Raw genomic sequence first — 27448 nt, forward strand, 5'->3', positions numbered from 1 at the left:
CAAAAAGTCTCCCCGAGATCACGTCTCAGAATCGGGTAAAAGTCATAAAATATGAATACCCATTCACTCATGAGTTCACTTATACCAAAATTACTCAAATCCTATACCAAAATCTCGATAAAAATCCCAAAATTCGGCCTAAGAACTTTTCTCAACTTTTTCCCAATTTTCTACCCCAAATCAATAATTTAATGATGAAATTAAAGACATAATCATGGGAATTAACCAAAACTAGGTAAGAATCACTTACCCCAAACACCCACGTAAAAATCCCTCCAAAAATCGCCTAATTCCGAGCTCTCAACTCCAAATGGTGAAAAATGACACAACCCCTCGATTTTGAACTTTTAAATCTGCCCAGGTGTTCTCTTCTTCGCGAACGCAGCCACTCTCTCGCGTTCGCATATAACAAAATTCCACTGACCAAATTTCCTCCTTCGCGAACGCGAGTGATATCTTGCAAATGCGTACCTTTCACTTTATGGTCCTTCGTGAACGTGATACCCACTACGTGAACACGTAGACCAAATGACTGGGGTCCCAGTTGCCTCACTTCCTCTATGCGAACGCATTCCACTCTTCGCATTCGCGATGCTTCCACTGACCATACCTTCGCGAACGCGGGCTCCTTTGTGCGAACGCGAAGAAAAAACTTGAGCTGGCCTCCCAGATACCCTACGCGATCGCGAGACCTCTCTCGCGAACGCGATGAAGAATTGTCTACAATAAAAAAACCAGAAATCTGCTATCTTTTCTTAAGTTCAAAAGGTCCGTTAACCATCCGAAATCAACCCGAGGCCCCCAGGGCCTCAACCAAACATACCAACAAGTCCTAAAATACCATACGAACTTAGTCGAGCCCTCAAATCACATCAAACAATGCTAAAATCATGAATCATCCTCCGATTCAAACTTAAAGAACTTGAAACTTCCAAATTTGACAACTGATGCCGAAATCTATCAAACCACGTCTGATTGACCCCAAATTTTTGCACACAAGTCATAATCAACCTTACGGACCTACTCCAACTTCCGGAATCGGAATCTGACCCCGATATCAAAAATTTCATTACCGGTCAAAATCTCCAAAACTTCAACTTTCGCCATTTCAAGCCTGAATGAGCTACAGACCTCCAAAACACAATCCGGACACGCCCCTAAATGCAAAATCACCTAACGGAGTTAACAGAATAGACGTAACTCCATTCCGGAGTCGTCTTCACGCAGTTCCGACTACCATCCAAATTCTAAGGCTTAAGCTTCCGTTTAGGGACTAAGTGTCCCAAAACACTCCAAAACCACGACCAATACCTCCCGCAAGACACATAAGCAGAAAATAATACGGGGAAACAGTAGACAGGGGATCGGGGATATAACTCTCAAAATGACCGGCCGGGCATATTCCCACTCTTAAAACAATCGTTCGTCCTCGAACGAGTATAGAGACATACCTGAAGCTGTGAAAAGATGAGGATAACGGCCGCACATATCCTTCTTGGTCTCCCAAGTCGCCTCCTCGACCGGCTGACCCCTCCACTGCACCTTCACGGAAGCAATGTTCTTTGACCTTAACTTTCTGACCTGCGTGTCCAAAATAGCTACTGGCTCCTCAACATAAGATAGATCTTTATCCAACTGGACTGAGCTGAAATACAATACATGAACCGGATCACCGTGATACTTTCGGAGCATAGAAACGTGGAATACGGGATGAACCCCTGCAAGGCTGGGAGGCAAGGCAATCTCATAAGCATCCTCCCCAATACGCCGTAACACCTCAAAAGGACAAATGTACCTTGGGCTCAGCTTGCCCTTCTTTCCGAACCTCATAACGCCCTTCATAGGCGATACTCGGAGCAAGACCCGCTCTCCAACCATGAATGCTACATCGCGAACCCTCCGGTCTGTATAACTCTTCTGTCTGGACTGGGCTGTGCGAAGTCGATCCTGAATCACCTTCACCTTATCCAGGGCATCCTGGACCAAGTCTGTACCCAATAATCTGGCCTCGCCCGGCTCAAACCAACCCACTGGGGACCGACACCGCCTACCATACAAAGCCTCATACGGTGCCATATGGATGCTCGACTAATAACTGTTGTTGTAGGCAAATTCCGAAAGTGGAAAGAACTGATCCCAAGACCCTCCAAACTCCATCACACACGCACGGAGCATATCCTCTAATATCTGAATAGTGCGCTCGGACTGTCCGTCCGTCTGAGGGTGAAATATTGTGCTCAGCTCCACTCTAGTACCCAACTTATGTTGTACGGCTCTTTAGAACCGTGATGTAAACTGTGTAACACGGTCAGAGATAATAGATACTGGTACGCCATGAAGCCTGACGATCTCACGGATGTAGATTCGAGCCAACTGCTCAGAAGAATATGTAGTCATTATAGGAATGAAATGAGCTGACTTGGTCAGCCTATCCACAATCACCCAAACCGCATCAAACCTCCGCTGAGTCCATGGGAGTCCAACAACGAAATCCATAGTGATCCGCTCCCATTTCCACTCCGGAATCTCTAACTTCTGAAATAACCCACCCGGCCGCTGATGCTCATACTTTACCTGCTGGCAATTTAGGCACCGAGCCACATAATCTACTATGTCCTTCTTCATTCTCCTACACCAGTAATGCTGCCTCAAGTCTTGATAGATCTTCACGACACCCGGATGAATGGAGTACGGCGAGTTATGAGCCTCCTGAAGAATCAACTCACGCAAACCATCTACATTAGGCACACATAGCCTGCCCTGCATCCTCAATGCGCCATCATCCCCAATAGTGACCTCCTTAGCATCACCGTGTTGAACCGTGTCCTTAAGGACAAGCAGGTAGGGGGCATCATACTGACGCTCCCTGATATGATCATAAAGAGAAGACTGAGAGACCACACAAGCCAACACTCGACTCGGCTCAGAAATATCCAGTCTCACAAATTGGCTGGATAAGGCCTGAACATCTAATGGCAAGGGTCTCTCTACTGCTGGAAAATATGCTAAAATCCCCAAACTCTCCGCCCGATGACTCAAAACAACGGCCACTATATTGGCCTTCCCCGGGTAGTTCAAAATGGTGATATCATAATCCTTAAGTAGCTCCAACCACCTCCGCTGACGCAAATTAAGATCCCTTTGCTTGAACAGATGCTGCAAACTCCGATGATCGGTGTAAATCTCACAAGGAATACCGTACAAATAGTGGCGCCAAATCTTTAGGGCATGAACAGTAGCTGCTAACTCAAGGTCATGGACATGATAGTTCTTCTCATGCACCTTCAGCTGTCTGGACGCGTAGGCAATCACCCTACCGTCCTGTATCAACACCGCGCCAAGACCAATTTGTGATGCATCATAATATACAGTGTAGGACCCCGAACCTGTAGGCAATACTAATACTAGGGCTATAGTCAAAGCCGTGTTGAGCTTCTGAAAGCTCTCATCACACTCCTCTGTCCACCTGAACGGAGCACCCTTCTGGGTCAGCCTGGTCATAGGTGCTGCAATATATGAGAATCCCTCTACAAAAAATGACGGTAATACCCCACCAAACCAAGAAAACTACGGATCTCCATAGCTGATGATAGTCTAGGCCAACTCTATACTGCCTCCACCTTCTTCGGATCTACCTTGATCCCATCACTCGATACTACATGACCCAAGAATGCTACTGAGTCTAGCCAAAACTCACACTTCGAAAATTTTGCATACAACCTCTTTTCTCTGAGAGTCTGAAGCACAGTCCTCAGGTGCTGCTCATGATCCTCCCGAGTCCGGGAGTACACCAGAATGTCGTCAATAAACACGATGACGAAGGAGTCAAGATAAGGTCGGAACACATTGTGCATCAAATGCATAAAAGTTGATGGGGCATTGGTCAGCCCAAAAGACATAACAAGAAACTCATAGTGACCATATCGGGTCCTGAAAGCAGTTTTCGGGATATCTGGCTCCCGAATCTTCAACTGATGATAGCCTGAACATAAGTCAATCTTGGAAAATACCCTGGCACCCTGTAACTAATCAAATAAGTTATCAATATGAGGCAATGAATACTTATTCTTCACTGTAACTTTTTTAGCTGGCGATAATCAATACACATACGCATAGAACCATCCTTCTTCTTTACAAACAAGACCAAAGCACCCCAAGGTGACACACTGGGCCGAATAAAGCCCATATCAAGCAACTCCTACAACTGCTCCTTCAACTCCTTCAACTCAGGAGGAGCCATACGGTATAGAGGAATAGATATGGGCTGAGTTCCCGGCAACAAATCAATGCCGAAATCAATATCTCTGTCGAGCGGCATGCCCGGAAGATCAGTTGGAAACACATTTGGGAAATCCCTCACTACTGGAACTGACTCAACTGTAGGGGTACCAATACTGATATCTCTCACATAAGCTAAATACGCGTCACATCCCTTCTTAACCATTCATTGAGCCTTAAGAAATGAAATAACTCTGCGGGGAGCATACTTTAAGGTACCTCTCCACTCTAATCGCGGTAAGCCTGGCATAGCCAGCGTCACGATTTTAGCGTGACAATCAAGAATAGCATAATGGGGCGACAACCTGTCCATGTCCAAGATAACATCAAAATCTACCATGCCGAGTAATAATAAATCTGCTCTGGTCTCAAAACCACTAAGAGCAATCAAACACGACCGATACACATAGTCCACATCAAGAGAATCTCCCACAGGACTAGACACATAAACAGGGGAACTTAAAGAATTCCGAGATACGCCCAAATGTGGGGCAAAATAAGAGGACACATAGGAATACATAGAGCCTGGGTCAAATAATACTGATGCATCTCTATGACAGACGAAAACAATACCTGTAATGATAGAGTCAGAAGTAACTGCCTCTGTACGGGCCGAAAGAGCATAATACCTGGTCTAGCCTCCCCCTCTAGGGCGATATCGACCTCCCCGACCTCCACCTCGAGCTGGCTGAGCAGGTGGAGCAATAGTTGGTGATGGAATCATAGCCTAAGGACCCGGTGGAGCACGTGATGGCTGAGAAGTCTGTGGAGGTGCACACCTCCTAAGTCTGGGGTAATCCGTCACCATATGGCGAGTGTCGCCACACTCAAAACAACCCCTCGGAGGGTGTGGCTATTGTGACTGACTCAGGCCATGTCTGCTCGGTTGGCCACTAATAGCACCCCGAACAGGAGGCACACTAGATATTGGTGGTGCATAATAAGGCTCCTGGGGCCTATAAGGGGTTGGAACACCACTGGAGGCTGGAAGAGCTGAATCTACGGGGCGACTCACATAACCCCTACCATGGCGAGCTGCTAGGGCACGAGCTCCAGAATAAGAACCAGTCTCTCGAGACCTCTTGGCCTTTCTCTCCCCTCTATCCCGGGCAAACATGCCCTCCAATCTCCTAGCAATACTCACAACCTGCTGATAAGGGATATCCATTTCCAACTCCCTGGCCATACTAATCTGGATACTGGGGTAGAGTCCCTCAATAAACCGTCGAACCCTCTCTCGAACTATGGCAACCAATGCCGGTGCATATCGGGCCAAATCACTGAAGCAGACTGCATACTCTGACACAATCATAGCACCATGGCGCAGCTGCTCAATCTCTACGCACCATTAGTCCCTGAGGCTTTGAGGAACATACTCTCTCAAAAGCGTGTCCGAGAACTGAGTCTATGTAAGTGAAGCTGCCTCATCCGGACTACTCAACTCATAAGCACGCCACCACTGATAGGCTGCTCCTCTAAGCTGGAAAGTGGTAAAAGAAACCCCACTCATCTCTGCTACGCCCATAGTACGGTGAATACGATGACACTCCTCCAGAAAATCCTGAGCATCATCTGTAGCCAATCCGCTAAAGGTAGGTGGGTGGTACCTCTTGTACCTCTCAAGTCTGAACTACTCCGCCTTAGAAGCGGTTGTCCTAGTCTCGTGCTGAACCGGAGCTACCGGCTACATAGGAATGAACTCTGGGACCTGATCAACCTGGACCCTCTGCTCAGGAGTACGGGTTGCGAGAGTCTGTGCCCCTCCCCTGGCGTGAGATGTGGCGGGAGCTAGTGGAATCAATCCAGCCTGAGCTAAGGTGCTAAACATGCCCATGAACTGGGCTAGAGTCTCCTAGAGGGCTGGTGCAGTAATAGGAACCTCCGGTGCCTACCCTCCAGTTGGAGCTGCTAGGGGCTCCTCTGTCGCAGCTCGCACGGGTGCTCTGGCTGTACCGCGTGGTCGTTCTCTACCCCGGCCCCGGCCTTTGGCGGCTCTAGCAGGGGGCGCGGGTGTCTGGTCGTCAGATCTCCCGGTACGGGTCCTCACCATCTGTGAGAAAGAATAGAATAGAGAAATTTTAGAATTTGATGCCAATAACTCGCACGACAAGGAATCAGAAGAAGTATGATTGTTCCTAACAGTTCCATAGCCTCCCGAAGATAAGTACAGACGTCTCCATACCGATCCGCAAGACTCTAATAAACCGGCTTGTGACTCACGACACCTATGAACCTAGAGCTTTGATACCAACTTGTCACGATCCAAATTATATATAATTTATGTATATGAGTAGAAAAAGTAAACAATGATTGTGGCCGGCTTTGGATAAAGATCCCTTATCTTTTTATCTCCTTATATGAAAAAGGCTTTTTCTTTTCAAGGCAAAAAAAATATTGGTAAAACTAATTAATTTTTGTCACTTTGTTTTGTACTCATTGGCTTATAGACTATAGTAAAGGAAAGAAAAGGGAATTCTAAACGCCCCATCATAAGAAATACTAGCTTTTAATCTCAAAGAAAACCGTGGACTCACAATCACTTCGTTATTGAGAAACTTAAACCCAACACCAAAAACCACGAATACGACCCCAAAAAAGGTGAATATTTTCCGGTGCAAGTACAGAAATCAAACCCTCAAGTTGATCTAGTACGGGTAATTTTAGGGGCTTATTTATTTTCGTTGAAACAATCAACACAATGATTTTGGAGTCAATTGTGAGTTTACGAGAATTACCACAAATGAAAAAAACTGAGAAGGATAGGACTACAACTCGAACATGGGATTTAATATAATTGTTCAACTAAAATTGGGTTTCTATAAGGATATATGTTACATTCACAGTATTTTGTTAAAAATTCATATCTTAATACAGGAGACAGTCACATGCTTCATAGCTCCGCCCCTGCGCAAGTTAGCACATACACTAATCTTAAAATGAGATGTTCTATCAAACCCCTAAGTTGATCTAGTACGGATAATTTTAGAGGCTTTTTTATTTTCGTTGAAACAATCAACAACGATTTTGGAGTCAATTGTGAGTTTACGAGCATTACCACAAATGAGAAAACCTGAGAAGGATAGGACTACAACTGGAACATGGGATTTAATGTAATCGTTCAACTAAAATTGGGTTTCTATAAGGATATCTGTTACATTCACAGTATTTTGTTCGACAAACATAAGAGCTCCGTCTTTGTCACCAAGGGATAATAGTTGATTGCTGGCTTTAACCAAGTGAAAGGAGCGTAAGAGAGAAGGTTCTATAACTGGGATAATTGGGAAATATAAATCATAAATGGAAAATTTCAATCATATTAATCATATAGAATTAGGCATATTAGATATCATAATTCTTCACGAAATCGTGGATGCGGCAAATTGCCAAATTGTGGCAACCACACGACTCAAATAGCTTTCAGAGCTATCTTACAAGTTACAACGTAATGACTAGACCTTCACAATTTTTTTTTTATAGAAGAATTAACCCAAATAGCAGTTCACTCATCCACTTAAACTAAAAATAGCCGGCGAATGCATAATATATGTATAATTAATGTACAATATGTGAATAATCATGTGTAATTGATCTATATTCTATGTATACCGGCTAGCTAGAAAAAGAAAATAATCAATCCGGCTGGCTATTTGTTTAAAGATCCTAGTAATATTTGAGCTGAAATTTCAAGTTCGGAGGATGTACAACGCTCTAAAATAATGTTAATCGTCAACAATATACCAAGTTCATATGTCACTGAGATTCTAGTAATATTTGCCCCTTGACTTTTGCCTCCTTCTCAACTAACCCCTTTCTTTCTTTATGACTCAATGTTTCATAGCATCTTGAATATTGCATTGTATACTTTTACACGCTATTATCTTTGAGCTAAGATTTCAGAGATTACATATATAATTCAATTTCTAATGCCTACTTTAGGTATATATATTGACTAACTAATTAAGTACTCAATATAAGTAATTTAGTTATTCAATTCAATATATATTTAATAATAGAACACCCATTTTCATTTTGCAAAAAAATGGGAGAGATTCGAAGAAGAAGCCATCAGTTTTTTTTTTCTAAAATGAAAATTGGTCTTCCATTATTTAAAATGAAAGCTAGTGGGTCGGGATATAGATTTTTTGGGGTTCATTTAGTCCACCTGGGTGATTTTTTTGTTTTTAATTTTTTGTCATGTCATTAAACGGTGCCTGTAATATCAACTTCCGGCTAGGATAACTATGTATAAAATAACAATAACAAAGTACTTTTCTGTGACAAAAAAAAAATGATTTTCTTACATTATTTTTATTAGTTGAATGATTCTAAGCACTCAACTCATAAAATATTATATGTGCAAGTTCATAATTTCTAATGCTACAAGGTCAAGTTGACAACTAACAACATATAATCAGATTTAAATAATTACTATGGAGCAGAATAAGCTAGTAATTCTTATTATTCTTCTAAGCCTCAATAAAGAAATTGTCGGTTCCAAGAGTTCGTTTGATACGCAACTATGTGTCAGGGCCCGGCTCAACGAACTTGATGAGCTAAAGCCAACTTTTAATAACATGCCTTAAATTTTATATATATATATATATATATATATATATATATATATATATATATATATATATATAACTTTGTGTATGCATCATCAGGCACTTGAGTTGCAAAATTATTAATTATTCTTTTAATAATCAATTTCTTCTAATAATTATTTTTCATTTGATAATATACATCCAATCCATTTAATATTTCTCGATACAATATTGACCGAAGGTAAGAAAAATATAAAAAGACAATATATACTTATGAAATAAATATAAAAATATTAATTTATAGATTGAAAAACAGAGGCAATAGAATAAAATTAGAATAATTGAACTTGATTCTTGACTTTGATAATTTTAATTATATTAAAATAGAGTTTCACTACGTCAATTTGGTTGTTGCAATGCTTGAAACAGTCAAATGGAATATATAATTAAAAATATGCAATGCACTACAGGCCTTGTATTTGACCGAATAATAGCGTACTTGGACAAAGAGAGAGAAAAATAGAAGTACCGGTTTCCCATAAGAAGTGAAAAATGAGAAGCACAATTTGGGTCATTTCCTCAAATGTAAATTACGCTGAATAATTTATATTCAGAGGAAAGTAAGGATCTAAATGAGTTATTGTCATTACCTAATTTTTTCTCTCTAAATATTAAGCACTATTCGAAAAGTTTACTTTCCTTTTTAATAATTTATTTTTTATAGTTCTTATAACAGATACATATGCTATTATTAGGGAATGGGGCCCCTCGAAAGTTGGGGCCTAAACAAAGGCCTTAGTGGCCTCCCCCTCTAGCCGGCCCTGCCACGTGCTTATTTAAATAAAATTCTAGAACACAGACTTTTTTGACAAAACAATTGTTTGGACGATTTGGCCCTTTGACATATTGCTGCAAATTATTCATATTTATCTGACTGTCATTCCCATTTTTCCTACTTACTATCCCAAATTCCAAAAAAGGTGAAAAGGAAGAAAAATCACAGAAAAGGACAAACACAAAAAGTGAAAAGAAAAAACGACAAAGAATAATCACAAAAAGATCCATCAAATTACTCTGTCATCCACTTACTCCTTTCTTCCGAGATTATTGTATCTGTCATGTATGTACCTAAAATTCAATTAACTAGAATAAGCTTCTAGTCAATAAATTGGTAATTTGATTAAAAAAAATATTGACTAGTATAAGCACGCTTAAGCCACCCTCACATGATAACGATAGCCACTCCAATAATTTTTCTTCAAATTTATTCGATATTCAAAATTCATCAATTCGACTAATATAAAAATTCTCACTAGGTGGAGTTCAACCCAGAGGATAAAATGCTCTTTACTAAAAGATTTTTCACTTCCATGCCTTAAATCACCGATTAAGGATAGAGATTTTCAATTAATCATACCACCATTTCCTTCATACCTCATACAGCTCCAATAACTTTTTTAATCCTTAATTAATTACCCCTACCCCCCCCAGGCGCATAGTAGTCATTAACAGCAGAAGAGCCAGCTGCCTTTTATAAAAATGCACGGGAGACTGGGGAGAAGATAAAGATTCTATGCATGATAATTAGAAAATTTGCTTTGAGCTTTTAAATTGCTGCTACAAAAGTTATTTAAACTTCTAACCAAATTAGTAAAATGTTGTGCTTCCGTTATATTCAAATTTATCACTAAGAATGTCATGCCATTTTCTTTAGTTACGGTTTATATTCAGTAAGTTCCAAATTTTTATTTTGATTAATGTTTACCCTTAAAATCGGATAACAATTAAATTTGTAAGTGATTTTAAGGATATGTGATTTCAGTTGGCACAGACCGAGAAATATCAGAATTGAAATTAGAATTTAACTGTAAAATGAAGCAAATCAATGTAACGCGCAACTTTGACCCTCGAGCTAGGCCGCCCTCAAACCAACTGAGTATATTATTGAAAAGTAAAAACTGAACAACTGAATAAGAGAGCTTAAGAGAGGAAACGTAATATATTGCTTTGTTATGCGTGAATGTCCCCTTACAAAATAATTGGAACCCCCTTTATATAGTAGATGAGTTCTACATATGGTATAATTCTAAATATAGAAGGAAATCTCCTGATTGGCTAATCAACCAGTCTTGACTTGATACATACCGAGATCTCCGCCACAATCCTCGTCCGGTCACGGATTCCTCGGCTTTCTGTTATTCGACTTAGCAGGCTTCCTTCGTTCTCGCTAGATTCCTATCCCTCTCGGTCTCGACCTTAGCTGGTCTCGATCTCGATCCATCCCTGAATCACGAGCTAGGAAATATTTATTCATGTAACGATCCAATATAACTTGAGATTGAACCTCGGTCTGCCACCCGGTCTCGATTAACCATACAAAATCAGGCAAGCCATATTTTGACCATATACAGATAGTCCCCTCGTTTATTGGAGAGTAATGACAAGAAACGATTTGAGCCTTCGATCATGACGTAATCGTCATGACATAAGCAGAAAAAATGACAAAAATATCTTGTCGGTATAGTTTTCCAGGTATTTAATGCGCGTCAGTCGACGATCGGCCACTACCAGTTTTGGACCGTCGTTATGAAATCGATAAATAGCCCCCTTCTTCATTATTTCAAACTTTACTTTCAAATCTTTTTCATTCCAATCTCCATAGTTCTTTTCCTTCTTCAAAGCTTCCTATCTTCATATCTTTGAGTTTGTTTGCTTGTTCTTCCTAAAACACTAAATACTTCAGTCTCCATTCTTCTTTGCCCACAAAAACTAAATGGCTAAAACATCTAAAACTGTCCACAGAAAGAGGTTGCTTCCTCATCTCGGCCGGCCGGCGAGAAACCAATGGTGGAGCCACGCCCTGAAGAACTTATTCCCGGGGGGTGTGTCATAGATTCCGACTTTAAGGTCGAGAAAACCTCATCGGTTCCTGGTCGATGCGAGCTGATATCGAGATATATATATGCTCGATACCCAAAAGCCTCCCCGACCAGGTGAAGAAAGATTGCAACTGGGGAAACAAAGAGGTTGTGAAACCGGCACCAGAAGAAGCAATCACCACCCACGTGGAAGGGTTCCTGAGTGTTTACACTTATCCTTTCACGTTGGGTTCCCTCGATCCAATCATCGTAGACTTTTGCAAGAAATACCAGGTAACCCTCGGCCAAATTCACCCCTCTTTCTGGAGGATCGTGATATTTCTCCGTTTCTTCGTGAGCAAAATCGATGGGCTTCCCTTCACCCTTGACCACCTCATAAGACTATATAGCCCTCGACTCTATCGAGGTGGGCTAATAAAGCTTCAACGTCGGGCCACCAAGGCGCTCATCTTGAGTATAGATGAAGACAAGAGCGGGGCTGGATGGGCCAGTTCGTTCGGGTGAAGTCCACAGACCTAATCCCGGCTGAGAGCATGTCATTTTCTGAGAAATGGAATATGAAACGTAAGTATGATTCCGTCTTTAATTTCTGTTCGTTGTTTTTACTTCTTCATCCTTTCTTATCAGTGTTTTTCTCGATGCAGTCATTGCTTGGATGCTGGGTGTGGTTCCCCACCTCGAGAACTAGGTTAGGAGCCTGGTTTCGACGTCAACATACGCCGAGCACGCATGGCGCGATTTTTCAAAGGGCCGGTGGGAGGCTCGTACTCATGGTAAGACTTCTTCCTAACTTACCGAATTTGCCTATCGTTCAAGCATCTTTTCAAATATGAGTTTACTTACTTTCTCCTTCTGTAGGTTCGGAAAGGATGCGACTATGAGACCTCCGTCCGGTGATGAAGAAGTTTTACCACCTATCTCGAAACCGGCGAAGGAGAATAAGAGGAAAAGGGCCTTGAACTCCGAGGGTCAAAAACCCAAGAAGAGAATAGCCCATAAACCCAAGGGGAACACAATCCCGCTGACTATGGAGTCAGTCCAATGACTAAGGGAAGAAGAAGAAAAAGAAGAAGAGGAAGAAGAAGAAAAGAAAAAAGATGATTCTGGGCTAGTGGCCTGTGCGCGAGCTAGCACCAAGATTCGGAGAACTTCGGAACCGGTGGGAGTTGATACTGCTCCATCTCGGGGCGAAGAGATTGTTGAAGAGGCGGTGGATACCGATGCAGAAACCAGGCTTGAGGCTCCCCAAGACGGAGGCGGCGCCCCAAAAGACCCACTTGGGGCAATAGAGATCAGGTATTCCCCCTCGTTTCCTTTATTTTCTGAGTCGATGATACGCGACGCTCAGGCTATAGAGACTTGTTAGGGGAAGGGAGCCCACAGAGAGAAAGATCCTTTCCGTGGTTATTTTGTTGGGGTAGAAGATGTCACCGATCTGAGTGGCTTGGATGCTCCGAAGAAGAGTTCGGACGAGGCTTCCTCGAGTTTTAAGCTGACCAATCAGTTTCCGGACCCTAGTGTCGATCCTGGGCATAAGCGAACAATCGTTATCATGGTCCCGGAGGATGCCCGGGTTCTTGCTGCCCCTGTAGGGGTGGCTAGCTACCTCCGATGTTTGGTCACGAAAGAAGACCAAGCCTAGATAGACGAGGTGGGAGCGCCTTGTCTTTTCAACGAAGCCCAACAGGCCCTGAACCGGGTAAGTTTATATTTTCTTTGTTAATTTTCATACTTTTACTTTTATCCCCTTGTATAATTCCTTCTTTCTATTTTTGTTGGCTTATGTGCTTCATCACGAGGCTTTCTTCAGATCACGAGGGGAGCTGAGCCGGTACAAAGCTGAAAATCGAGGGCTTACTGAGGAGAGAGATGCCTTCAAGCTTCTCAGTGAGCAGAGAGAAAGGGAAGCAAAAGGACTTCGGGTTGAGCTAGAAGCATCTCAGAAAGAACAAGCTGATCTGGCCGAGCAGGTAAAAAGAATCTTTGAAGTTAATGACACTGACTCGGGCGTGATGTCTAATAGTTCGATCCCACAGGTCCAGCAAAAGCTCGATGTGATCGGGCAGCTTTGTGAGGAAGTGGACGCAGTGAAAGCGGAGGCCGAGGCGTGGAAGAAGAACATGGACTGCCTTGCCTCAAAAAAAGAAGCTGCCCGAGCTCAACTAGCCTCGGCTGAGACCCAAGGCCGAGGCGTGGAAGAAGAACATGGACTACATTGCAATGGTGGTCGTTTGTCGGTCCGACGCTAAAGCTGCTCAGGTTCGAGCAAAGGAGTTTGCTGAAGCTACTCAGGCTCGAGCAAAGTGGGTTGCTGAGCATGCTAAATGCCAGTCTCGAAGGGAGACTCTCGAGGATATCCATGCTCGTGGATTCGATCTTACAGCCAAGATCGAGAATGCTAAGGAGCTCAAAGTTGAAGCCAGAGTGTTGGCCTTTCCTGATGATGATGATTCTGGGAGTATGAGCGGATCGAAAAGCGGAGAAGGCCTCGAGAGCGAAAATGCTGCTCGTGGAGAAGACTAAGTCCTTTAAGATTAGTATTTTTTTGTGTTTCTTTTAAGACCGTTTCGGTCTTTTGTAGAGAAATTTGATCGGGCCATGTTGCCTTTGTAAATAATTTTTGACGTATATATATATATATATATATGTATAAACCTTCTTCCTTTCTGCCTTATAAAATTATGAAGTTGTATTCTAAGGTCTGAGGTTTAGACAATTTGATTGAAACCGAACTAGTATAGCCCTTAGGCTTTACGATCGAGTGAGTACTTGCTCAAACTCGAAGTAAGGTAACCCTTGGGTTTTTTATTTGAACAGGGATGGTCTCTCGAACTCAAAGCAAAAACAACCCTTAGGCTTTTGTATTGGGCCGATATAGCCTTTATAAAAAGATTGTTTATGGCTTTCTCCCCTTTTCGGTTTGAAAAAGTTTTTTATCATTTGTATTTGCAAAACTTGAAATGCCTTAGTATGTAATAAGGAACTGTTCGAGAGTTCAAACAATTTTGTACTCATTAGGGTTTTCGAGGCTTGATATTATCGAAGCCTTTTATGATTTTGCCGGGGGTAGCCCTTTTAACCGGTTTGTGAGGGAATTCGAAGGCCTATTTTGTTACGGAATTCGGACGTCTCCGAACCGTGTTAATTCGGCCGTGGCCTTTTTAGCTCGGGATTTTCCCCTTAGGCTTATTTTCCCATTTTACTTCAAGCTTGACCGAAGTGTCAGTCCCCTAGTGGGGTGGCCGTGGCCTATAAAAATCGAGGGTTGCCTAAAAGGTCTTATGATCTCGGAGTTTTAATAATTCGATCTCGTTTATTTTTCAGACGGCAGTACCCGAGTGTGGGGATAATTATCTGAACTCTGGTTATGGTAGACCCTTAAGCCTGTTTACATAATAGATCAAGAGTATGAAATTGTAAAGTAGAAAATATTTTTTAAGTCATGAGATATCGGTAAAGAAAAATACTTATCTTCATAAATGATTATACATGCGTACATGTTTTGTTCTAGGGCTCGAGAAAACTACGCAGGCATAGTTCGTTTGATCGTTTGGCCCTTACAAATTTTTTCTATCGAGACCCTACTGCCATGAAGTAATTTCTTCGCATCAAAGTTGACATTCGAGGGCAATGCCCCCAGTATTCGAGGTTGATTATAAAGAAACCTAGGATAATGTTGAATTGTTCTAAGTTAGCACGATCAATGGTTGCCTCATTAAAAACCTCGCCGGAAAACCCATTTGGGACAAAACCGGTCTAAGAGAAAAAGAGTGCAACGCGTACTTTCAGACCTAAAGGCTTTGTGTCGAAGAATCCATCGTTGTTTCTGGTCGAACACCTGCAAGGGTTAGTTTAAAATATAAATGAAAATGGAAGGGGTCGTACCTTAGTAGTAGTATCATTTTAGGTGTGATACGTTCCAATTGCCCGACAGTTATTCGCCATTCATCGTGCCGAGCTTGTAGGATCCTTTTTCGATGATTTCGAGAAATGAGTACAGTCCTTCCCAGTTCGGACCCAGTTTCCCTTCATTCGGATTTCGGGTGCTGAGGGTGACTTTTCTTAGCACCAAGTCCCCGATGTTAAATTGTCGAAGATTGGCTCTTCGATTGTAGTACCTTTCGATCCGCTATTTTTGAGCGGCCAATCGGACGAGAGCGGCTTCACGTCTTTCGTCCAACAATTCTATGCTCGTATTCATGGTCTCGTTATTCGACTCCTCTATTGCATATCGAAACCTAATGCTAGGTTCTCCGACCTCGACCAGGATCAGAGCTTCGGCGCCATAAACTAACGAGAACGGTGTTGCTCCAGTGATGGATTTCGATGTTGTGCGGTATGCCTATAGAACCTCGGGTAGTATTTCTCTTCATTTTCATTTGGCGTCGGTCAATCTCTTCTTAAGATTTTGGATGATGGGTTTGTTGGTCGATTCGGCTTGTCCGTTCCCGCTGGGATGATAAGGTGTAGATATGATCCTTTTGACCTTGTGATCCTCGAAAAATTTAGTTACTTATCTGCCGATGAATTATTTTCCATTATCACATACAATCTCGGAGGGCATCCCGAATCAACATATGATGTGGTCCCAAATGAAGTCTATGACTTCCTTTTCTCTGACTTTCTTGAAAGCCTGTGCTTCAACCCATTTAGAGAAATAATCAGTCATAAACAAAATAAACTGAACTTTACCTGGGGCCGACGGGAGAGGGCCAACAATATCCATTCCCCAATTCATGAAGGGCCATGGGGACAGGACCAAGTGGAGTAGTTCCCCGGGTTGATGAATCATGGTCGTATGCCTTTGGCATTTGTCGCATTTTCGAACGAACTCCCTTGCATCCTTCCCCATATCGGTCCAATAGTACCCTGCTCTGATTACTTTGTGGACCAGCAATTTGGCACCAGAATGATTTCCACAAGTGCCCTCGTGAACTTCCCGTAGGATATAGTCGGTATCTCTCGGTCCCAAACATATTGCTAATGGTCCATCGAACGTCCTTCTAAACATCGTTCCGTCTTCGAACAAAGTGAACTATGCTGCCTTTGTGCGCAGATCTCTCTACTCCTTTGGATCTGATGGAAGCTTCCCGTTATACTCTATGTACTTGTTTCTCCAATCCCAGGTTAAACTTGTGGAGTTTATCTCGGCTTGACCTTTTTCGATGAGTTGTACGATATTCCCCCGAGTTTAGTTCGTCGTCTTCGATCGATGAACCTAAGTCTGCAAGAGCGTCGACCTCACTGTTCTGTTCTCGAGGTACATATTGCAAGGTCTATTCCTTAAATTGATGTAGAGTCACCTGTAGTTTATCCAAGTACCTCTGCATTCGTTCTTCTCGGACTTCAAAAGTCCCGTTAACTTGGTTTACCACGAGGAGAGAATCACACTTAGCCTCTATGACCTCCGCCCCCAAGCTTCTAGCTAGTTCGAGACCTACAATCATGGCCTCATACTCGTCCTCATTGTTAGTCAATTTTGTAGTTCTGATAAACTATCTAACTACATTACTTGTGCGTGATTTTAGTACGATGCCTAATCCGGACCCCTTCGCGTTCGAAGCACCATCCGTAAAGAGGGTCTAGACTCCCGAAGATGTACTTGATTTTATCAGTAGTTCTTTTTCAACCTCGGATATGAGGGCCGGCATAAAGTCAGCCACGAAGTCCGCCAAGATTTGAGACTTGATGGCGGTTTGGGATCGATACTCAATATCGTACCTATTGATTTCTACGGCCCATTTGGCCAATCGACCTGAAAGCTCGGGTTTGTGCAAAATATTTCGAAGAGGATAAGTTGTTACAACACATATTGGATGACATTGGAACTATGGTTTTAGTTTCCTAGAGGCTCTTATTAAAGCAAGCGCTAATTTTTCTAAGTGTGGATATCTAGTTTCGACCTCACTTAAGGTCCGACTAACATAATAGACAGGGAATTAAGTACCTTGTTCTTCTCGGACCAGGACTCCACTTACCGCTATCTTCGAGACTGCCAAGTACAGGTAAAGTTGTTCGTCCACTTTCGGGGTGTGAAGCAGCGGCGGGCTCGATAAACACCGCTTTAGTTCCTCCAAGGCCTGCTGGCATTCCGGAGTCTATTCAAAATTGCTCTTCTTCTTAAGCAGCGAGAAGAATCAGTGGCTCATATCTGAGGATCTCGAAATGAATCGTCCTAGGGCGGCTATCCGCTCCGTCAGCCTGCACGACCTTTACATTATCTACTACCGTGATATCCTCGATAGCTTTGATTTTATCGGGGTTGATCTCGATTCCCCGATTGGACACCATGAAACCAAGAAACTTGCCCGAGCTAATTCCGAATGCACACTTTTCGGGGTTGAGCTTCATATTGTACTTCCTCAGTATATCAAAAGTCTCCTGCAAATGCTTTAAATGGTCCTCTGCTCGAAGGGACTTAACTAACATGTCATCAATATAAACTTTCATTGATTTTACTATTTGTTCTTCGAACATTCGATTTACTAGGCGTTGATAAGTTGCACCAATATTTTTTATACTGAATGGCATTACATTATAACAGTAGGTACCGTACTTAGTGATATACGAGGTCTTTTCCTGATCATCTGGGTTCATTTGTATCTGGTTGTACCCGGAGTAGGCATCGATAAAATTGAGAGTCTCGTGGCTGGCCGTGGCATCGATCATACGATCGATATTAGGCAAAGAAAAAGAATCCTTGGGGCATGCTTTATTCATGTCTTTATAATCTACATTATTTCTAAGTTTGTTTCCCTTCTTAGGGACTACCACTACGTTTGCTAACTATTCGGGGTACTTTACTTCCCGAATGGATCCTATTTTAAGAAGTTTGGTTACCTCGTCCTTGATGAAGGCATGTTTGACCTCGGACTGGGGCCTTCTTATTTGCTTCACCGGGCGGAATTTAGGGTCCAGGATCAGTTTGTGAGTGGTAATTTCTGGTAAGACCCATGTCATATCGAGGTGGGACCAAGAAAAGCAATATGTGTTAGCTTTAAGGAAATGAATAAGTTTTTTCCTGAGCTCGGTGGTTAGCCCCGTGCCTAGGTATACCTTTCGTTCGGGCTGATGCTTGGCCGGTGTGACTTGTTCCAGCTCTTTGACCGTTGACTTAGTGGCGTCGGAGTCATCGGGAATTATGAAGGATCGAGGGATCCAGTAGTCGTCATCCTCGTCGATCCCTTGCTTCTGCAATTGGGTTGAGGCCGGTGTCTGTGGTTGCTATTTGGCCTCCTGCTTTCCCTTCGAATTTGATCCCTTTGTTGATGAGAGTGTCGATACTGGTATCACTTCATCGATTGCAAACATCTCCTTGGCGGCGAGTTGTTCCCCGTACATTATTTTGACTCCCTCTGATGTCGGGAACTTCAGAACTTGGTGAAGGGTCGAGGGTACTGCCCTCATGTTATGGATCCACGGCTTTCAGAGCAGGGCGTTGTACATCATGTCACCCTCGATCACATGGAACTTTGTTTCTTGGATGGTCTCATCCACGTTCATTGGCAAAGTAATTTCACCTTTGGTAGTTTTGCTTGCCATGTTGAAGTCGTTAAGTACTCGGGCTGCGGGAAAAATTTGATCTTGTAGGCCGAGCTGTTCTACGACCCTCAATCGAATAATGTTGGCCGAGCTACCTGGATCAATCAAAACACGTTTAACTTGAATTTTATTTATAAGGACAGATATTACCAGTGTGTCGTTGTGGGGTTGTAAGATCCCCTCTGCATCCTCGTCATTGAAAGACAAGGTCCCTTGCGGTATGTAGTCTCGAGTCCGTTTTTCCCTCGTGATCGACACCTTGGTGCATTTGAATACGGGCCCCTGAGGAATATCGACCCCTCCAACAATCATGTGGATCACGTGTTGCGGCTCTTCTTGCTCATTTTGTCTGTTTGAATCTCTGTTCTTGAAGTCGTTTTTAGCTCGATCGCTTAACAATTCTTGAAGATGCCCTTAGTTGAACAAACGGGCTACCTCCTCCCTCAACTGTCTGCAATCTTCAGTTCTATGACCATGGGTGCCTTGATATTTGTACATTTAGTTAGGATTTCTCTGGGACGGATCAGCCTGCAGAGGTCGGGGCCACCTGGTGTCTTTGATGCGCCCAATGGCCGATACAATAGCTGATGCATCAATGTTGAAGTTGTATTCTGATAGTCGTGGTGCTTCTTTGGGTTCGACATTTCTGTCGAAACCGCTCTTACTCATGAGCCCTCAGGAGCTCTATCCTCGATTATTTCTTCTATCAATTCGAACGGGGTTGCGTCTAGGCCCATTGTTTCTCTAATATCCACCGTATGGCTGATATCGATCTCTGTTTGACCGTGGTTCCCGATCAATATCCCTTTTAACTCTGTCGATGGTCCTTTTGGGATAAACGGACCCGGAAGGAGCCCCCAACTGGTCATCCTCGACCCTAATCTTTGACTTGTACCGATTATGCATATCGGCCCAAGTTACAGCTGGATATTCAATCAAGTTCTACTTTAACTGTTGTGGAGCTACCGAACTTCGTATGTTTAGGCCTTGAGTGAAATCCTAAACGACCCAATTGGCGACCGGAGGTAGATCCATACGCTCCATTTAGAACAGAAATACGAACTCTCTGTGCATCTCGTTGTCTTTCTGTTTTATTTTGAAGAGGACCGACTTTCTAGTCTCGACCTTTATCGCTCCGGCATATGCTTTGACGAAGGAATCTGTGAGCATAGCAAAACAATTAATGGAGTTAGGTGGCAAATTATGGTACCATATCATCGCCCCCTTTGATAAAGTTTCTCCGAATTTCTTCAGCGGTACGAATTCAATCTCATCGTCCTCTAGATCGTTCCCCTTTATTGCGCATGTGTAAGAAGTGACATGCTCGTTGGGGTCGGTAGTTCCATTATACTTGGGAATTTCTGGCATGCAGAATTTCTTCGGAATGGGCTTAGGAGCCGCGCTCGGGGGGAAGGGCTTTTGTACGAACTTCTTTGAATCCAAACCCTTTTAAAATCGGTAATGCTCCCGGAATTTGATCAACTCGGGAGTTATATGTTTCCACTTTTTTTGTCATTCGCTTCAATCTACTTCTCCCCCGATTCAATTCGCTTTGTCAGCTCCCTGAACATTTTCAAGATAGCAGGGTCGGTCCCTGACTTATTCACATTTGACCTCCCCGGCACTGGTTCGACCTTGTGAACAACTTCCTGTGATGGCTCAGGTTCGACCCTACTCAGTGCATGGTTCTGATTTTGAAGTTGTGCTATTTCAACTTGTTGGGCCTGTATTATTTCGAATATTATTCGAAGGCTGATTCCGCCTTCTTCACTGCCACGTTCTGACCGGCTGATCGAACGTCTCTGCAGATGCTATTTTCGGGGTCGACGCCCAGATTTACATTCAGGGCAATATGGGAACTGACGTCGATGGGGTCTGCAACTGGTACTCCCCCGAGATCAACTGGAGGCACTTCGTTTCCTGGGGTGGCTATGTTGTCGTTTTCGCCATGAAAACCAATGCCATTGTCGATGTGTGTGGGTACTGCTCGAGAGTTTGATATGTTGATCCTAGAATCAAAAACGCTTACAAGAACAAGTGTAAAGCAGTGTGTGTTATGAAAATTAGCACCACGCAAATCACCATTATCCTTAGCCCCATGGTGGGCGCCAAACTGTTTACCCTTAAAATCAGATAATAATTAAATTTGTAAGTGGTTTTAAGGATATGTGATTTCAGTTGGCACAAACTGAGAAATATGAGAATTGAAGTTAGAAATTAACTGTAAAATAAAGCAAACCAATGTAACGCGCAACTTTGACCCTCGAGCTAGGTCGTCCTCGAACCAACTTAGTATATTATAGAAAAGCAAGAACTGAACAACTGAATAAGAGAGTTTAAGTGAGAAAAACGTAATATATTGCTTTGTTATGCGTGAATGTCCCCTTACAAAATGATTGGAACCCCCTTTATATAGTAGAGGAGTTCTACATATGGTACAATTCTAAATACAGAAAGAAATCTCCTAATTGGCTAATCAACCGGTCTTGACTTGATACATGCCGAGATCTCCGCCACAATCCTCGTCCGGTCACAGATTCTTCGGCTTTCTGTTATTTGACTTAGCAGGCTTCCTTCGATCTCGCTAGATCCCTATCCTTCTCGGTCTCGACCTTAGCTGGTCTCGATCTCGATCGATCCCTGAATCACGAGTTAGGCAATATTTATTCATGTAACGATCCAATATAACTTGGGATTGAACCTCGGTCTGCCACCCCGGTCTCGATTAACCATACAAAATCAGGTAAGCCCGATTTTGACCGTATACAATTAACTAAGTTTTTTATAATTTCATACCCTTCTTAAATTTATGGAAATTATTCTTTAATTAAGCAAGTAGAAGCAATATTAGTACTATATCAATCTCAATTATTTGAAATCTTTTTACTAAAATCAGAGTGCAAGCATTTATTTTGACTCACGTATTATATTAATGGTGATAGAAGAAATACTAATACGGTGGTTTTTTCTTCTAAGTCTAAACCCGGGTTATACACTTATACTAGCCTACGTAATGGACGGTTTGACGTGGACCACTACTCTGTATATTAAATACTATTATAAAAAATTACATGATAGAGGGGACATAAATCTTAGCTCCATACTAAAGATCGAACATGTTCAATCTTTATTGGAACAATTTACGCATAGGAGGACTCCTATTTACAACTGATTCTACTAATTTTAATACAGTGGTTGAAATGTTAATTTAATACAGAAAACATGCATGTGAAATCATATCATTAACCTAAAGTTATTAACCTACTAATAGTTATTTAATACAGAATTCTACTAATAGTTATTAACCTAAAGTTATGCATGTGAAATCATATCATAAATCCCGACTGAAATTAATGTACTGATTATTACATCTGTTCAACTAAAGGAGCCGGGTTTTCTTATTTTCTAAGTTGAATCCTGTATCTAAAAGACTTTTCTTCTCATAGTATGACGTGCTTATATGCCAATGTCAAACCAAATTAATCAATTACTGTAGTATATATCTATTGCGTGCATTGCTACGTCTGAAAAAGTGACTGTAGATTGTTGCCAACTATATTATTCACTGTATATAGGTTCAGAATTAATTCCTTAATTATGGTGGGCTTTTTACAATTGCCCTTTCTCTCTCTCGTATATATACAAACTAAACTGGCTTACTGTCTTTATTCTATATGGTCAAACACATACTATATAAAGAACAAATTGGAATTTTCTTCTTTATTCTCGATTAAAAGTAAACTAGCGTTTTTACTTTTTACCCCAAAAGAGGAAAAAACGAATAAAAGGATATTAGTAGTGATTCTGACTACATGAAAGAAAAATAGAATATTTTAGACAAAAAGATCGGAGAAACATAGCGAAGGGAAGCAGCACACGTAATACAAACACAGCTAGAACTAGGAAAGGAGAAAATCTGTTCTATATACATAAAAGTCAATTCCACACCAAACAACAATTTTCAGTTTGTGTGTTCGCAATTATTTAAAGCCGAAGGATGACTAATCGTTGCGTACATTTGTTAGTCTTAACTCCCTATAAATAGAAGCAAAAATAAAAGCAAAATCATCCACAGCTTTTGCCTGCATATACATTTAATTTCTTTCATTCAATTAGGTCATGGCTTTTCGTTTGAGTCATTTGAGCCTTGCCCTGAGCCTTGTGGCTCTTGCACTTGCAGGTGTTGCCATTTATAGGAACACTTACGAAGCCATGAGTAAGGGATTCCAAACACTTTCTCCAGAGTTTGATCTGCTGGAGTCAGCAGCCAGCATTTTAACCCTAAATAATAATGCTGATCAGCAAAATTCAGACAGCAAGTTAACTCAACCATTATCTCCATCGGCATGCATCTTCTCGGCTGTTCGAGGAGTTGTAAACAGTGCAATTGATAGAGAAAGACGCATGGGAGCTTCTCTCATTCGTCTCCACTTCCATGACTGCTTTGTTGATGTAAATTCCTTCACCCCTTCCTACTGCTCTCGCATTCTTTACCCTCTTTCCCCTTTTTACTTTAAAAGAACAACAAAGAAATTAAAAGAATAAGAATCAATAAAAGGCAGTTTTGTTTTTGGTAAAAAGTTTTCCTAAATTTGTCAATCTTTAAAGGTTTAACCGGAGTTTTTCACAAGTGTCTAAAGCCAATAATTTCGCTATGAGTGTTTGAGATTTCCTACGAGCAAGGTTGTCCAACTGATTGTAACTCTGCCCCTACCACGGCCATAATTAACCTATAATGCATGCACCTAAATAAGGTCAAAACAATTTATTTACTTATGGTAAAAAAATATTTTGTCCTAGCTAGTATTTAATCAATCAAACAAGTACTTATCAATTTATTATTATATTATGAGAAATGTTTGCTATTACGACTATATTGAAAAATCTCAGTTGGGTTTTTATTTTTTTTGGGGGGGGTGGGGTGGTGAGGTGGAGGGGTACAAATAGTGGAGTAGCTGTGAACCTGCACGGAACAAGTCAAACCCACCCTAACTTGGAAAAATCTATTCTGCTTCTTTTTAGGTTGCCTTCCAATTCTTGTTTGTTACTGTCGCTTAAGTAACTTTTTCCTAAAAAAAAAAAAAGAATGAAAAAAAAATACTCTATCAATTTCATTTTACGTGGCAAAATTTAAGTAGACACGAAGAAAAAAAAAAGGATTTCTGAAATTTATGATTTAAAATTAGTCAAACATATTTGTGTGATCCTAAATCAAGGGAAAAAATAGTTAAAATAGTTACCAAAATTTAAAAAAATATTTATCTTTTTTAAAAGGACTAAAAAGTAAAAAGTAAATGTTGGGAGGGAGTAGCTTTGTCCTATTTCCCCCCTAATTAACAAAGCTTTGCCACATGCTTTTTCACTTTCAACGTACTTGAATGTCATTTGCTCGTTCTGATTATTCTCATCCTGACTATCTATCTATGCTCATGATCGAGCTTCCATTTCTTCTTTCAGTTTATCTAGCTAGTCATAAAACTTCATTTTCATTAACCATAAAGCAAGATTAAGGTTCATTTTACATCAATTCACGTAACCTATAGTTCATTTATAATTTAAAAACATATATATTTTACTGAAGTGATGATTATGGTTGACTAATAGCTACATCTTTTATTAACAGGGTTGCGATGGAGGAGTTCTTCTAGACGATATTCCCGGATCATTCCAAGGGGAAAAAACCTCACCACCCAACAACAACTCAGCCAGAGGTTTTGAAGTCATAGAACAAGCTAAACAAAGAGTAAAAGATACTTGTCCCAACACGCCTGTATCTTGCGCAGACATCTTAGCTATTGCTGCTCGGGATTCTGTTGTTAAAGTAAGTTCATTAATTTTCTATCTCTAACGTACCAAATGTTTCTTTAACGATTATTTACCGCCACCCCATGGTTTTGGGGTATAGAGTTTCTGTTAATTCGCTACACAAGACAGCGAAAAACAATTTTATATTATTAGATTAAGAGTTGACTTCCACCAACAGTAAGGTATGTCAATAATATGGCAATCAGGACTAATTTTGCAATAAAAATAAGTACGTAGATTAATTGTTAAACCTAAAATTGAATTATTAGGCCAAGCAATTAAATATACATTATTAGAATAGGATTTTAATTATACACACAGATAGTATTAAGGATTTTTCGCACGATCAATAAATTTTAATATGTGATAGCATGTTAATTTGTTGTAACTTTTGTAACCAGTTATTATTACTCCGCCCATTTCATCCTATGTGAAACTGGATACGGAGTTTAACAAAGAAAGACTTTTGGAATTATATTTTTAAACATGTCATGATATTTATGTGAATTATAAAATTATGTTATTAAAAGTTTTTAATATAGAAATGTGTCATTTTTTTTTTGTAATAAATTAATGAGAAAATAGCATAAACAAACCAAGAGAATAACTGAAAAGTCTGTTGTGTATTTGACAGCTAGGAGGACAGGGCTATAACGTTGCACTAGGGAGAAGAGATGCAAGAACGGCCAACTTCACTGGTGCTTTAACTCAGCTTCCAGCTCCATTCGATAATCTAACCGTCCAATTAAGAAAATTTAATGACAAAAACTTTAATGCCCGGGAAATGGTGGCGCTAGCCGGTGCACACACGGTGGGTTTCGCCAGGTGCGCCACCGTGTGCAACAGCAACAATGTTAACCCAGCGGCACGCCTTCAATGCAACTGCTCCGTCACCCAAAACGACACCAACTTGCAACAATTGGATATAACTCCTGCTGTGTTCGACAGAGTTTACTTCCAGGACTTAAACAGGAACCAGGGCATACTTTTCTCGGATCAAGTGTTGACGGGGAATACCACCACTGCTGCTATTGTAACAACCTACAGCAATAATGGTGCTGTTTTCTTTGGAGATTTTGCTGCTGCTATGATCAAGATGGGAAACTTGCCTCCCTCACAGGGCGTTCAATTGGAAATTCGTGATGTTTGTAGCAGGGTCAATCCCAGCTCTGTGGCTTCTATGTAAAAGGAAAACTTGAATTTGGCAAAAAGGAATTCATGAACTCACTATTAGTCGGTTGATGTTTTCTTAAAATAAAAGAATCACTGGTTCCAGAATGTGGTTCTAGTATTTGTTTTATAATTTGTAGTAATATTTGGTTTCGCTCTTCTTGTATAATCATTTGATTCCATGTATAACTTCCAAAATTAATGTACTCCTATATTATTTTTCCAGTGTTGAAAAATTCTGAATCAGTTAAGGAGTTGATCAGAGTAGTTTAAATTAGTAGTATATATATTCCTAAGGTCCAAATAACTAAATTGATCAAGGACACCATTTATCGACACTAAGTTCTTAAGATTACTTGACCAAAGGTTCTAGTAATTTAAAATTAAGGTCACATCCTTGGCGGATATTTCTTTTTAAGATTAATATGGAAGTCCCGAAAGGACGCCCAGTTGGATTGGAGGGTGTTGTCTACACGGGCGACGGGAGATCGATTCCCCTCAATGCCTTTTAGGTCTGAGTCTGTCGTATATGGCTTGCCTAGTGTGGTTGCAGACTTTTACACAGTGAGGGGTTTATCCAGTGCTCACCACAGATTGCTCACTCGAAGGGCAGAGACTGTAGCGGCTACGGATTTTCCTGGGGTTCCAAAAGATTAATATGGAAGTAAGGAAGCATGAATATAAGAAAGAGATTTTTACCTTCCTATACACTGTTTCAAACCTTATTACCCTCCCTACTTAAGTTTCAATTTAATTATATAAGCATATATAATTTACCAATTATATACATTTTAGGAATTTAATGAGTATCAAGTAACTCCTAAAATCTCTCTAACGTACATATCCCACTCCCCCACGTTTCTCTCTCCATACCCCCCTCCCCCCACGATTCTGTACTCTCTCCCTCCATTAATGCTCCCTTCCATATTTCTTCAAAAATCTTTTATAATCTCTCTCAATCTTTCTTAATTCTCTCTCTAAATCCTACGTTTCCTTCCCTTACAATGAAGAAGAAAGGAGTTTTGAAGAATAGCCCTAAAAAATTTAATGTTGGTGATATTCCTACTTTTGATTTGGGTGTTTTGTCACATGATTTACCCAAAAAAGTAGTAAAATCGGCACATTGATGGTAGGCTATAATCCCGTATTTTAGTCGTTTATCGCACTTTAATTCACTGCACTTTACTTATGTTGAGCTTTAATTAGGCGTGTTTTGCACTTATTGTGTGT

At 41.2% G+C, this 27448-nt stretch overlaps 1 protein-coding gene across 1 annotated transcript; it reads left to right on the forward strand.

Annotated features, from left to right (window-relative positions):
* The first annotated feature begins 23260 nt into the window (after nucleotides 1–23260).
* Nucleotides 23261–26472, forward strand: LOC107814252 (suberization-associated anionic peroxidase-like). The gene is made up of 3 exons (XM_016639630.2): nucleotides 23261–23695; nucleotides 24867–25064; nucleotides 25683–26472. Exons 1-3 carry the CDS (start codon nucleotides 23363–23365, stop codon nucleotides 26232–26234), a joined length of 1083 nt encoding a protein of 360 aa, XP_016495116.1. The 5' UTR covers nucleotides 23261–23362; the 3' UTR covers nucleotides 26235–26472.
* Nucleotides 26473–27448: the final 976 nt, after the last annotated feature.

Source organism: Nicotiana tabacum, chromosome 17 (genome assembly GCF_000715075.1).
Source record: "Nicotiana tabacum cultivar K326 chromosome 17, ASM71507v2, whole genome shotgun sequence".
In the NCBI taxonomy this organism is placed as follows: Eukaryota; Viridiplantae; Streptophyta; class Magnoliopsida; order Solanales; family Solanaceae; genus Nicotiana; species Nicotiana tabacum.